This window comes from Elephas maximus, chromosome 3 (assembly GCF_024166365.1).
Source record: "Elephas maximus indicus isolate mEleMax1 chromosome 3, mEleMax1 primary haplotype, whole genome shotgun sequence".
Lineage (NCBI taxonomy): Eukaryota > Metazoa > Chordata > Mammalia > Proboscidea > Elephantidae > Elephas > Elephas maximus.
This window is the reverse complement of record NC_064821.1, coordinates 25,693,401-25,707,408: the sequence shown is the minus strand read 5'-3', so window position 1 is coordinate 25,707,408 and position 14,008 is coordinate 25,693,401. Positions and strand designations below refer to the sequence as shown.

The 14,008-nt window shown below is 38.6% G+C and overlaps 1 protein-coding gene across 1 annotated transcript; it reads left to right on the top strand.

Annotated features, from left to right (window-relative positions):
• The first annotated feature begins 470 nt into the window (after positions 1 to 470).
• Positions 471 to 1,340, top strand: LOC126071152 (olfactory receptor 18-like). Its single transcript, XM_049875411.1, has one exon. It carries the CDS (start codon positions 510 to 512, stop codon positions 1,338 to 1,340), a length of 831 nt encoding a protein of 276 aa, XP_049731368.1. The 5' UTR covers positions 471 to 509.
• Positions 1,341 to 14,008: the final 12,668 nt, after the last annotated feature.

The window sequence follows — 14,008 nt, the reverse complement described above, 5'->3', positions numbered from 1 at the left end:
CTTCTAGTCCTGAACTTTTCTGTCTTGGGAGGTTTTTGATATTACTTTGGTATCTTCGCTTGTTATATGTCTGTTAAAATCCTGTCTTTCTTCAAGACTTAATTATTTTACTGTCTTTATAAGTTCATTATCTGTCAATGTCATTGATCCTCTAACATTCTTCAGCTGAGTGTCTCTAAAGTGGGTTTGTATAGAAAAGGGTGAATAGCACAGAAATCAATGAGGAGAGAGTTCTAGGAAGGATAGTTTTGCCATAATTAAGAAGAGTTGCTGAAGGGGATGTGTTTCTTAAGTGTGAATGCTTTACTTGTGAATTTCCTGAATTAAAAAAATTGACACAGGGCTGAGTGACTGTGTTCTTGTTTCCTTTTACTGACCTTTCTTTACTTTCCCTAAGGTGTTTCTGCAACATGGACCCACAGAATCTAACACGTGTGTCTGAATTTGCACTCTTGGGCCTCTCAGAAGATCCATAACTGCAGTCCCTCCTCTTTGGACTGTTCCTGTCCATGTACCTGCTCACCGTGCTTGGAAACCTGCTCCTTTTCCTGGCTGTGAGCTCTGACTCCCTCCTTCACACCCCCATGTACTTCTTCCTCTCCAACCTGTCCTTGGCTGACATTGGTTTCACCTCCACCACAATCCCTAAGATGCTTATGGATATCAATACACACCACAGAATCATCTCCTATGGCAACTGCCTGATTCAGTTGTCTTTTTTTGTTTTTTGGGGGTGTATGGACAATCTACTCCTGATGGTGATGGCCTACGACCGATTTGTGGCCATCTGTCACCCACTTCACTACCCAGTCATCCTGAACCCCAACCTCTGTGGCTTGATGGTCTTAGTGTCTTTTTTTCTCAGCCTTTTGGACTCCCAGCTGCATTGCTTGATGGTGTCACAACTTACCTTCTGCAAAGAAGTGGAAATTCCTCATTTCTTCTGTGACCCTTCTCAACTCATCAACCTTGCCTGTTCTGACACCACTACCAAAAACATACTAATGTATATTATCGGTGCCATCTTTGCAGGCATTCCAGTCTCAGCGATCCTTTTGTCTTATATTCAAATTGTTTCCTCCATTCTGAGAGTCCCATTATCAAGTGGGAAGTATAAAGCCTTTTCTACCTGCGGCTCTCACCTGTCAGTCGTTTGCTTATTTTATGGAACAGTTATTGGGGTGTACCTCAGTTCAGCTGTCTCACCTTCTCTTAGGAGTGGTGCAGTGGCCACAGTGATGTACTCCGTGGTCATCCCCATGTTGAATCCCCTCATCTACAGCCTGAGGAATAGGGATATCAAGAGGGCCCTGCAGAGGCTACTCAGTAGATCAGCATGATACCAACACCTGTGTCATTTTTTTAGTCTGTGGATTATAATAGGCAGAACACCAAACATGTGGAGCTTGGAAGCATGCTCCTTTGGTCTCATAATTTTTGTAGCTCTAGTTGCTTTCATTCCTCTTGATGTTTCATATGAGAATACTGATTATTTGGCCCACTTGGGGATTGGGGGATATTCTAAAATCTGTGGTACATCATAATATATACGAAATTGATTCCTATAACCCCTATGAAGTCTTCTGTTTGTCATCTATGACACAGACATCCTGGTGAAATGCACAACTTTCTTTAATAAAAAATACAACCCACAACCCTTTCCACAGTTCATGCCTAATATCCATACAACATCTAGATCTATCTTTTTATACAGTTTAGGTGTAATAATGCTTGTTATTAGTCCTCAAACTTGGCTTCATATTGGAATTACCTGGTGAAATTTAAAGACACTCTTGCCTGAGTTGCACCACAGGAGATGCTGATTTATTTAGACTGAGATATGAGGTGAGATTTTTCAAAGTAACCCGAGAGGCACCAGTGGGCAGCCAAGGTTGGAGGTTCTTTATCTAAGTAAGACCATTGTTCAAAAATGGCTAATATGTCTTGGGCCCTTTGTTCCTTATGAGCAGATGTTGAAGGTCTTAAAGCAGTCAAAGCTCCCAATGGGGAAGATATGAAAGAACTTTTGGCAATGTGATTTTTCTCAATGTCCCTGGTAATATTTCTCCAATTATCTTCTCTTTCCATTTCATAGAGCTTTCTCATATTTGCTGGATATTAAGCTTTTGTGTCTCTACTCCAAACTTACCTTTCTACACTATGCTTTGTGATGCCGGAGTAGAAGTCATCCCATCCCTGCTGTGATTTCCATCTAATTTCTTGCAATGTTCTTCTAATATTCATCCATAATGATAACCAATCCAATATGCCAACCTTTTCACTATACTTCTTATCCTTTTTGTGATCACTACTTCCTGTAGATACTAGCTCAGTATTACCGTTTTTTTTCTTTTATGCCTTTCAGTCTTTCAAACCTATTTACCTAATTATCTGTATTAAATGATCTTCGTGAAAATTACTAGTTTTTTTTCTTTCTTCTTGATTGAGCCCTAACTGATAAATTGTAACATGAAGAATCAAAATACGAATTTAAAAAAAAAAAAAATCAAGGTTTGTTATCATGTGTCTGAAATAGTCATTATTCTTGTTGTTAGGTGCCGTTGAATTGGTTTCGAATCTTAATGACTCTATACACAACAAACCAAAACACTGCCAGGCCCTGCGCCATCCTCACAATGGTTGCTGTTTGAGCCCATAGTTGCAGCCACAGTGTCAATCCATCTGGTGGAGGATCTTCCTGCTTTTCCTACTTTACCAAGCATGATGTCCTTCTCCAGAGATACAAAATAGATTGAACGAGCCATTGAAAAAAAGCAGAGATGGGAGAAGATGCCACAGCACATGAAGATCGTCCAGGAACAGAAGCTCAAAGAAATAAGGACATTTCTCCAGAGCTGACAGAGAGGGAAAGCCTTCCCCTAGAGCCAGCACACTGAACTCAGATTTCTAGCCTCCTAAAAGTGTGAGAAAATATATTTCTGTTTGTTAAACCTCCTACTGTGGTATTTCTGTTACAGCACCACTAGGTAAATAAGACGGTAATATTAATGGAGCATTTACTAAGAGCCTGTCCATATTGTAAGTCAACGGTTCTCAACCACAGCTGTACTTCAGGATAACCAAGGAATTCACAGGTAGAGAATCTGATTTGGCTGGTTATAGGCTATATCCAGCTCATGAGTATATTTTAAAAGATCCACAGTAATTATAGGGTAAATCAGGATTGAGAACTGCTGGCCTAGGAACTTTATATGTATTATTTAATTTAGTATCTCACAATTCTATAAGATAGGCTCAATTAATATTCAGATGCCTGTCATATTATCCTATTATTTTTACCTTTGCTCTTTCCCAAATTAGATCAAATTGGACCTGACAAGAGAAAAGAAAAACTGAGTTGTCTTCAAGGAGCTGATATAAGGAAAATTATAATCTCCCTATCAGGAAGGGGGTGAATCCTGGTGGCATAGTGGCTAAGAGCTATGGCTGCTAACCAAAAGGTCAGCATTTCTAATCCACCAGGTTCTCCTTGGAAACTGTATGGGGCAGTTCCACTCTGTCCTCTAGGGACCCTGTGAGTTGGAATAGACTTGACAGCAATAGGTTTGGTTTTTTTGGTTTTCAGGAAAGATCAATTTGCAAAAAGCTCTTCAAAAGTAGGCATAAGATGGCTGGCTTTAGAATCTCCCTGTTTTTAAATCTTTGAACTCTAACTAAAAGAAGTGGATTTGATGAGGCCTTATTCACAGATGATTAGGATTGGAAACATATTTAAGTGTTTTTACAAAGCCGTTAAGGTCTCCAGGTGGCACAAGTAGTCTGCAATCAGCTGCTAAACTAAAGGTTGGCTGTTCAAACTTACCCAGTGGTACTGCAGAAGGAAGGTCTGGTGATCTGTTTCTGGAAAGATTATAGCCAAGAAAATCCTATGAAGCAGTTCTACTGTGTAACATGTGGAGTTGTCATAAATTAGAATCAGTGAGAGGGCCATGGATTTGGTTTGATGTTTGGTTTTACCAATCTGTTACAGATAAAGACCAAAAAAAAAAAGAAGCAAATTCAACGGCAGACATTTTCTTGCAAACAATCCTGCAAAAAATGAAAAATAGAAACAGAGTGTTCGCTAAAAGATAATTATTGTGTAATCATTGGTGGCATTGTACGCTAATGCCATATTTGGGATCTACAATGATGAATCATTTTTTGCAGTTAGCAAAAACATTTCTCAAAATTTGATGTCCGCTACAGTCAAGGTTAAAATTTATATTTGAAAAGACTTAAAAGATAACCCATATATTTGAGTGAGCACTTCTCACCATGGAAGATGGATGTCAGAAAGCCAAAGAATGATAAAAACTTGTGATGATAATTGGCATATAAAAATGCTGTCTGATTAGGAATATTCTATATTAATTTAGAATTCAGCAAATACGGTTCTTTTATTAAGTCTTTATTGGGTTCTATCTCTTATTGTGTTTTTAATTGCCTCATATGCATGCAAAAGCTGGAAAATGAATAAGGAAGGCTGAAAAAGAATTGGTGCCTTTGTCAATGAAGAATATTTAATATACCATGGACTGCCAAAAGAATGAATAAATGTGTCTTGAAGTACAACCAGAATGCTCCTTAGAAGCAAGGGTGGTGAGTCATTTGGACATGATATCAGGAGGGATCAGTCTCTGGAGAAGGACATCCTGCTTGGTAGAGGGTCAGCAAAAAAGAGGAAGACCCTCAATAAGATGGTTTGACACAGTGGCTACAACAATGGGCTCAAGCATAACAACGACTGTGAGGATTAAACAGGACCGGACAGTGTTTGTTCTGTTTTACATAGGGTTGCTATGAGTTGGAACTGACTCGACTGCACCTAACAACAACAATAACAACTTCTCTTATTGGGTCCAGGGCTCCTCAAAAACTGAAGAAAGGAGTTTTTCCCTCCACCCTCCACCCCAGAGTACTCTCACCTAGACTTAAAAAGATTGAGAAGGTGAACAGTTTATGTGACATAGTTAATTCACAGCAGGGAAACTCACCTGTGAGCAGGGCACTGAAGCCTGCAGAAGACCGGAGTTAGATGGGGCAGGGGACTGGGTCTGCCCTTCTCCATCCAGCAGCAACTGACCACATTCCAGGGGATGGGCCTGCAAAGTGCCTCCAACAACAGTCAGAACCAAATCCCCTTTCTGCCAGGATTCATTTCCAGAATCAAGGTGAATTTCCTTATTTATTATTGCCTTTGTCTTTCTTTTCCCCTCTGTCCTTATCCCATTGTGCTTTGAAGAGACTCCAGCAACCAAGAACCAAGTACCTAACAAAAACCACAACAACAACAGATAGATAACTAAGACATCATCCTTGCTTCTAAAGAGCACTCTGGCTGTATTTCTTCCAAGAGAGATTTCTTCATTCTTCTGGTAGTCCATGGCATATTCAATATTGTTCACCAACACCATAATTCAAAGGCATCAAATCTTCTTCAGTCTTCCTTATTCATTGTCTAGTTTCACATGCATATGAGATGATTGAAAATACCATGGATTGAATCAGATGCACATTAGTCCTCGAAGTGACAACTTTGCTTTTTAACACTTTGAAAAGGTCTGCAGCAGATTTGCCCAATGCAATACATTGTTTGATTTCTTGATTTTAGCATCCTTGAGTGTTGATTGTGGATCCAAGTAAGATGAAATCCTTGGCAGCTTCAATACTTAATGTTTATCATGAGGCTGCTTATTGGTCCAGTTGTGAAGATTTTTGTTTTCTTTATGTCGAGGTGTAATCCATACAGAAGGCTATAGTCTCCAATCGTCATCAGTAAGTGCTTCAAGTCTTCTTCAGTTTCAGCCAGGTAAATTCCGTCATCTACATATCACAGGTTGTTAATGAGCTTTCTTCTAGTCCCGATGCCTCCTTTTTCATATAATCCAGCTCCTCAGGTTATTTGCTCAGCATACAGACTGAATAAGCATGGTGAAAAGATACAACCCTGACACACACTGTTCCTGATTTTAAACCTGCAGTAATCTCTTATTCTGTTTGAACGACCGCTGCTTGGTGTACCCACAGGTACCACGTGAGCATAATTAAGTGTTCTGAAATTCCCATTCCTCACAATGTTATCCATAATTTGTTATGTTCCACACAGTCAAATGCCTTTGCATAGTTAATAAAACATAGGTAAACATCCTTCTGGTATTCTGTGCTTTCAGCCAAAAGCCATCTGATATCAGCAGTGACATCCTTTCTTCTATGTCCTCTTCTGAATCTGGTTTGAATTTCTGGTAGTTCTCTGTCAATGTATGCTGCAACCACTTTTGATCTTCAGCAAAATTTTACTTGCTGTTATAGTAATGATATTGTTCAACAATTTCTGCATTCTGTTGGATCATTGTTCTCTGGAACGGGTGCAAATATTGTTCTCTTCCAGTAGGTTGGCCGGGTAGCTGTCTTCCAAATTTCTTTTCATACGTGAATGATCGCTTCCAATGTTGCATGTTTGTTGAAACATCTCAGTTGGTATTCCATCAAATCCTGGAGGCTTATTTTTTGCCAATGGCTTCTGTGCAGCTTGGACTTCTTCCTTCAATACCATAGGTACTTGATCATATGCTACTTCCTGAAATAGTTGACATCAACAAATTCTTTTTGGTACAGTAACTCTCTATATTCCTTCCATATTCTTCAGATGCTTTCTACACCTTTCAATATTTTGCCCATAGAATTCTTCACTACTGCAACTTGAGGCTTGAATTTTTCTTCAGTTCTTTCAGCTTGAGAAATGCTTAGTGTGTTCTTCCTGTTGGTTTCCTAACTCCAGGTCTTTGCACATTTCATTATAATGCTTTACTTTGTCTTCTTGAGCCACCCTTTGAAATATTCTGTTCAGCTCTTTTACTTCATCATTTATTCTGTTCACTTTAGCTACTTGATATTCAAGAGCAACTTTCATAGTCTCTTCTGACATCCCAAAAAAAAAGTTTTTAATTAAAGGATAATAAGATTGTTTCTTTGTGTCTTTTAATTATAACAATTTTAATTTCTTAAAGGTAGAAGGATATGTTTCCTTCACAAGAAGGAGGCTGTATTTATATCACATTCATAGATTTGTTATCTCAAAATGTCCTTGCTTGTTGTCTTAGTTATTTAGTGTTACTATAACAGAAATACTATAAATAACTGGCTTTAAAAAAAAAAAGAGAAATTCATTTTCTCAATGTTTAGGAGGCTAGAAATCCAAATTCAGAGAACAGGCTCTAGGGGAAATTTTTTTTCTCTCTGTGGGCTCTGGAGGAAAGGCTTTGTCTTTTCTGAGCTTCTGCTCCTGGGCAATCTTCATGTGCATCACTCTTCCCTCATCTCTCCTTCCTTGCTTGCTCTTTTACTTTTTTGTATCTCAAAAGAGGTACACTCAAGGCATATCTTATACTAATCCTACTTCATTCACATAAAAAAGACAACCCATTTTCAAATGAGATTATAACCACGGGCACAGAGGTTAGGATTTGGAACACACACACATATATATATTGTGCTTTAGGTGAAAGTTTATAGTTCAAGTTAATTTCTCATTTAAAAATTTATACACATATTGTTTTGTGGCATTGGTTGCAGTCCCCACAATGTGACAGCACTCTCCTCCTTTCCACCCCAGGGTTCAGTGTGTCCATTTGCCCATTCCTGTCCCTTCCTACCTTCTTATCCTGCTTTTGGACAGGAGCTGCCCATTTAGTCTCGTATATCTGATTGCATTAAGAAGCATGTCCTTCATGTGTATTATTTTCCATTTTATAGTCCTGTCTTATCTTTGTCTGAAGAGTGGACTTCGTGAATGGTTTCAGTCCTGGGTTAACAGAGAGTCTGGGGCCATAGTTTCGGGGATTCCTCCAGTCTCTGTCAGACCATCAGGTGTGGTCTTTTTACATGAATTTGAATTCTGTTCTACATTTTTCTCTTGCTCTGTCCAGGACTCTGTTGTGCTCCCTGTCAGGACAGTCGTTGGTGGTGGCTGGGCACCATCTGGTTCTTCAGGCCTCAGGCTTTTGAAGGTCTCTGGTTCATTTGGACCTTTAGTCCTTTGGGCTAGTATTTTCCTTGAGTCTTTGATTTTCTTCATTCTCCTTTGCTCTGAGTGGGATGAGACAAATAGATGTATCTCAGATGTCCGCTTGCAATCTTTTAAAACCCCAGATGTCACTCACCAAAGTGGGATGTAGAACATTTTCTTTATGAGCTATGTTATGCCATTTGACCTAGACGTGCCCCGAAACTATGGTCTCTTGGCTCCAATCCAAGCTACTCTGTACCTCAAAGTGTTTGGATGTGTCTAGGAAACTTCTTTGCTTTTTCTTTGATCCAGTTGTGCTGACTTCCCCTGTATTGTGTGTTGTCCTTCCCTTCACTGAAAATGACCCTTGTCTACCAGCTAGTTAGTGATGTTCCCTCCACCTCCCTCCCCACCCTCATAACCATCAAGGAATACTTTTTTGCTGTGTTTAAACCTTTCCTTCAGTTCTTATAATAATGGTCTCGTACAATATTTGTCCTTTTATTACTGACTTATTTCACTCTGTATAATGCTTTCCAGATTCATTCATGTTGTGAGATATTTTGTGGATTCATTATTATTCATTATCATTGCATATTATTCCATTGTGTGTTGTTGTTGTTAGGTGCTGTCGAGTCGGTTCCAACTCATAGCGACCCAACACACAACAGAATGAAACACTGCCCGATCCTGCGCCATCCTTGCAATCCTTGTTAAGCTTGAGCTTATTGTTGCAGCCACTGTGTCATTGAGGGTCTTCCTCTTTTCTGATGACCCTGTACTCTGCCAAGCATGATGTCCTTCTCCGGGGACTGATCCCTCCTGACAATATTCCCAAAGTATGTGAGACGCAGTTTCGCCATCCTTGCCTCTAAGGAGCATTCTGGCCGCGCTTCTTCCAAGACAGATTTGTTCATTCTTTTGGTAGTCCATGGTATATTCAACATTCTTCACCAACACCGCAATTCAAAGGCATCAACTCTTCTTCGATCTTCCTTATTCATTGTCCAGCTTTCACATGCATATGATGTGATTGAAAATACCATGGCTTTGGTCAGGCACACCTTAGTCTTCAGGGTGACATCTTTGCTCTTCAACACTTTGAAGAGGTCCTTTGCAGCAGATTTGCCCAATGTAATGTGTCTTTTGATACCTTGACTGCTGCTTCCATGACAGTTGATTGTGGATCCAAGTAAAATGAAATCCTTGACAACTTCAATCTTTTCTCCATTTGTCATGATGTTGCTCATTGGCCCAGTTGTGAGGATTTTTGTTTTATGTTAAGGTGTAATCCATACTGAAGGCTGTGGTCTTTGATTTTCATTAGTAAGTGCTTCAGGTCCTCTTCACTTTCAGCAAGCAAGGTTGTGTCATCTGCATAACACAGGTTGTTAATGAGTCTTCCTCCAATCCTGATGCCCCGTTCTTCTTCATATAGTCCAGCTTCTTGGATTATTTGTTCAGCATACAGATTAAATAGGTATGGTGAAAGAATACAACCCTGACACACACCTTACCTGACTTTAAATCAGTCAGTATCCCCTTGTTCTGTCCAAACAACTGCCTCTTGATCCATGTAAAGGTTCCTCATGAGCACAATTAAGTGTTCTGGAATTCCCATTCTTCGCAGTGTTATCCATAGTTTGTTATGATCCACACAGTCGAATGCCTTTGCATAGTCAATAAAACACAAGTAAATATCTTCCTGATATACCCAGCTTTCTGCCAGGATCCATCTGACATCAGCAATGATATCCCTGGTTCCACATCCTGTTCTGAATCTGGCTCAAATTTCTGGCAGTTCCCTGTCAATGTACTGCTGTAGCTGCTTTTGGATGATCTGCAGCAAAATTTTACTTGAATGTGATATTAATGCTATTGTTCCATAATTTCCATATTTGGTTGGATTATCTTTCTTTGAAATAGGCATAAATATGGATCTTTTCCAGTCAGTTGGCCCGGTAGCTGTCTTCCAAATTTCTTGGTATAGATGAGTGAGCAGTTCCAGAACTGTATCTGTTTGTTGAAACATCTCAATTGGTATTTCATCAGTTCCTGGAGTCATGTTTTTTACCAATGCCTTCAGTGCTGCTTTGAGCCCTTCCCTCAGTGCTGTCAGATCCTGATCATATGCTACCTCTTGAAATGGTTGAACGTTGACCAATTCTTTTAGGTACAGTGACTCTGCATATTCCTTCTATCTTGTTTTGATGCTTCCTGTGTCTTTAAATATTTTCCCCATGTGATTCTTCAATGTTGCAACTTTAGGCTTGAATTTTTCACAGTTCTTTCAGCTTGAGAAATTCTGAGCTTGTTCTTCCCTTCTTGGTTTCTATCTCCAAGTCTTTGGATGCGTCATTATAATACACTATTTTTTCTTCTTGAGCGACTCTTTGAAATCTTCTGTTCAACTCTTTTAATTACCATTTCTTCTATTTGCTTTAGCTTCTTGACATTCAGGAGAAAGTTTCAGAGTCTCTTCTGACATTCCTTTTGACCTTTTCTTTCTTTCTTGTCTTTTTAATGACCACTTGCTTTCATCATGTATGATGTCCTTGATGTCATCCCACAACTTGCTGACCTTCGGTCATTAGTGTTCATTGCATCAAAACTATTCTTGAGATGGTCTCTAAATTCAGGCAGGATATACTCAAGTTCGTACATTATCAGTCGTGGACTTGTTCAAATTTTCTTCAGTTTCAACATGAACTTGCACATGAGCAATTGATGACCTGTTCTGAAATAGTTTGAGTAGTACCCATATGAGCTCTTCTCTGAATGTTGGGTATAATTCTCCAGTGAAACCATCTGGACCAGGACTTTTCTTTTTAAAAAAAAAACCTTTTCAATCTCTTTTCTTGTTATGCACCTTCAGATTTTCAAAATCTGTTATTTTAGGTAGGCAGTGTGTTTCTAGAAATTTGTTTCCTTTAGGTTTTCAAATTTGTTGGAGAATTGTTTTTCATAGTACTGTGGTATGATGGAAACCCTTGTGGCGTAGCAGTTAAGAGCTACAGCTGCTTACTGAAAGGTCGGCAGTTCAAATCCACCAGGCGCTCCTTGGGAACCCTACAGGGCGGTTCTACTCTGTCCTATAGGGCCGCTATGAGTTGGAATCGACTCGACGGCAACAGGTTTGGTGGTATTATAGTTTTTATTTCAGTTGGGTCTGTTGTAATGTCCGCCATTTCATTTCTTATTTGGATTATTTGCTTCCTCTCTTGTTTTTCTTTTGTCAATTTGGCCAATAATTTGTCGATTTTGTTAATTGTTTGAAATAACCAATTTTTAGTTTTGTTGATTCTTTTCTGCTGTTTTCCTATTCTATATTTTGTTTATTTCTGCTCTGATCTTTATTATTTCCTTTTTCTGGTGACTGAAGTCTTCTTTTGCTGTTCTCTTTCTATTTGTTTGAGTTGTATAACCAACGTTTTGATTTTGTCCCTTTTTTCTTTTTTGATGTGTGCATCTATTGCCCTAAACTGATCCCTTGAGCATTGCCTTTCTGTGTCCAGAAAGGATTTCCTATGATGTGTTTTCATTCTCATATTACTCTAGGAATTTTATTATTCCATCTTTGATTTCTTTATTACCCAATGGTTTATAAGCAAGGTGTTATTCAGTTTCCTTGTATTTTATTTTTGTTCCTTGCTCTTCCTGTTATTAATTTCTACTTTTATGGCATTGTGATCAGAGAAGATGCTTTGTATTATCTCAAAGTTTTGGATTTCTTTGAGGGTTGCTTTGTGGCTTACAATGTTGTCTATTCTGGAGAACATTCCATATGCATTAGAAAAGAATGTATACCTTACTGCTATTGGGTGGAGTTTCTCTATACGTCTATGAGGTCAAGTTGGTTGACTGTGACCTTCACACCTTCTGTATCTTTGTTGAGTTACTTTCTACACATTTTGTCCTTTACTGAGAGTTGTGTGTTGAAGTTTCCTATTATTGTGGAAATGTTTGCTGTGGTTTTAAAATAGCCATTCTATATTGGGGTAAGGCAATGGTAGGCAAAGTCACAACCTCTGACTCACAAGTACACATGAAATTACGAGTGTAAGAGGCACATTAAGGTATAGTACTGGTTGCTCTATTTGTGGGCCTTACAGGCTTGTAGTCCTTCCTAGCATTCATTCTCTCCTCTCCATCTCACTGGCCTCTCAAATTCTTTCCATTACCAAACTCACTGCCCCATAGGGCAAACAACTCGTCTATTCTCTGTTTATTGTGTTTGTCGTTTCCTTGCTTCCTCTGACTGACAATTACCTATTCTTCCTCTCTCAGCTCAAATAATCCTATTTCAGAGAAGTCTTTCCTACTTATCTGCCCACAATGAATTATTTGTCCTCAATGATACATTTTTTTCTTTTTAGTTAATTAGCATTATTTATGTATGAATAATACTATTTCCTTTTATGGAAAATGTAAACATTTATTGTCAAGTCTTAAGTTTGGCTTTCAATTTTCTTTGGTGTGATTTGCTCTGTAGAAGTTTTGAATATTTTCAATATAATCTATACAGTGTATTCTTTGTAATTAACTCCACTGATTTTAATACAACACCTCCTCATTTAAGGGCATATACACAACAGCACACTCACACATGCCTTGCATTTGATTTTAATGGTTACGTGCTTTTATTTCCTCCTCTTATCTACACAGTCCATACAGCCTTTCTTCTTCTTGGAAGAATCTATCTGGCAAATGGTTTCCGAAAGAGGGAGCCATAAGGATCTTCACTAATTGGAAGTGCTGCATAGAGGTCAAAAGAAGTAACAGACCTGTTGTGTTTATAATGATCACAAACCCATCTTCAATGGCTTCCCTAGTTTAGGGAGGATATTGATTAACGATAGGCATGCAAGACAGATTTATTGTAATGATAAAAATGGACCCTCACAATTATCAAGAGCCTACTGTGTGTCACAGGAACCACACTAGAGAAAAAATGCATCATCGCATTTAATTCACTCATCAGTCTCATTGTGTAGGGAATATTTACTATTCTCATTGGAGAAGTGAGGTATCTGCAGCTAAGAGAGATTAAGTAACTTTATCAGTGTCACACAGGTAATAAGTTGGTACAGCCAAAATTCTATTGCAGACAGTATTATTCAAACACTCATTTTTGAAATCACAGTAGGTTAGGAGAATTATGTACCTAAAATAATTGTCATAAAAAAACAGATTAATAATAGCAATAGCTATTATTAACTGGGGGCCCTGTAGACACAGATCTTAAGTGTTCTGCTACTAACCAAAATGTCATTGGTTCGAATCCACTGGATGCTTCTCTGGAAAAGATGTGGCAGAGGACTTCCATAAAGGCTACAGCCTTGGAAACTCTACGGGGCAGTTCACCTTTGTTCTGTAGTGCTGCTGTGAGTCTGAATTGACTCAACAGCAATGAGTTTATTCTTTTGGTTTTGTTTTTTGGTGTTATTAATTGAGATCCTCCCATTCAGAGAGGCATTTCAGAACATCACAAAGAAGGTAATAGTAATAGCCATATTTTTAAAAAAGAAAAAAAATAAGTCACCATGAGGTAACTGTCACATCAATAGGATACGACAGGTCACATTTAAAAAATGGATTTTCAATTCAGATGACTTTTAATAATGAACATGGAGCTACCAGAATGAAGGAGGTATGGGGATTTTCAGGGAGAAGAACATACCTGGGGGCTCACATAACATGTTTCCAGTTACTTTGGAACAATATTGAAGAGGAAATTGGTTTATGTGCATAGATTCAAATAGGAGAATTAGAACCAGTGAAGAGATGCTAAAAAAAAGAGAGATTTCTGCTAAATTAAAGTGCTGAGTAATTATGCACACTTAAAATGGAAAACGGTTACCTGTGACTTAGAGAATCACTATCGTTGTAAGGAGCCAATAACAAAATACAGGTGGTATTGTAAAGTGATGACTTGCTGTGTTACCAGTTAACTGTTCATTGAATGTTGCTTTTACCTTCTCCAGCCTACATGCTAGCTAC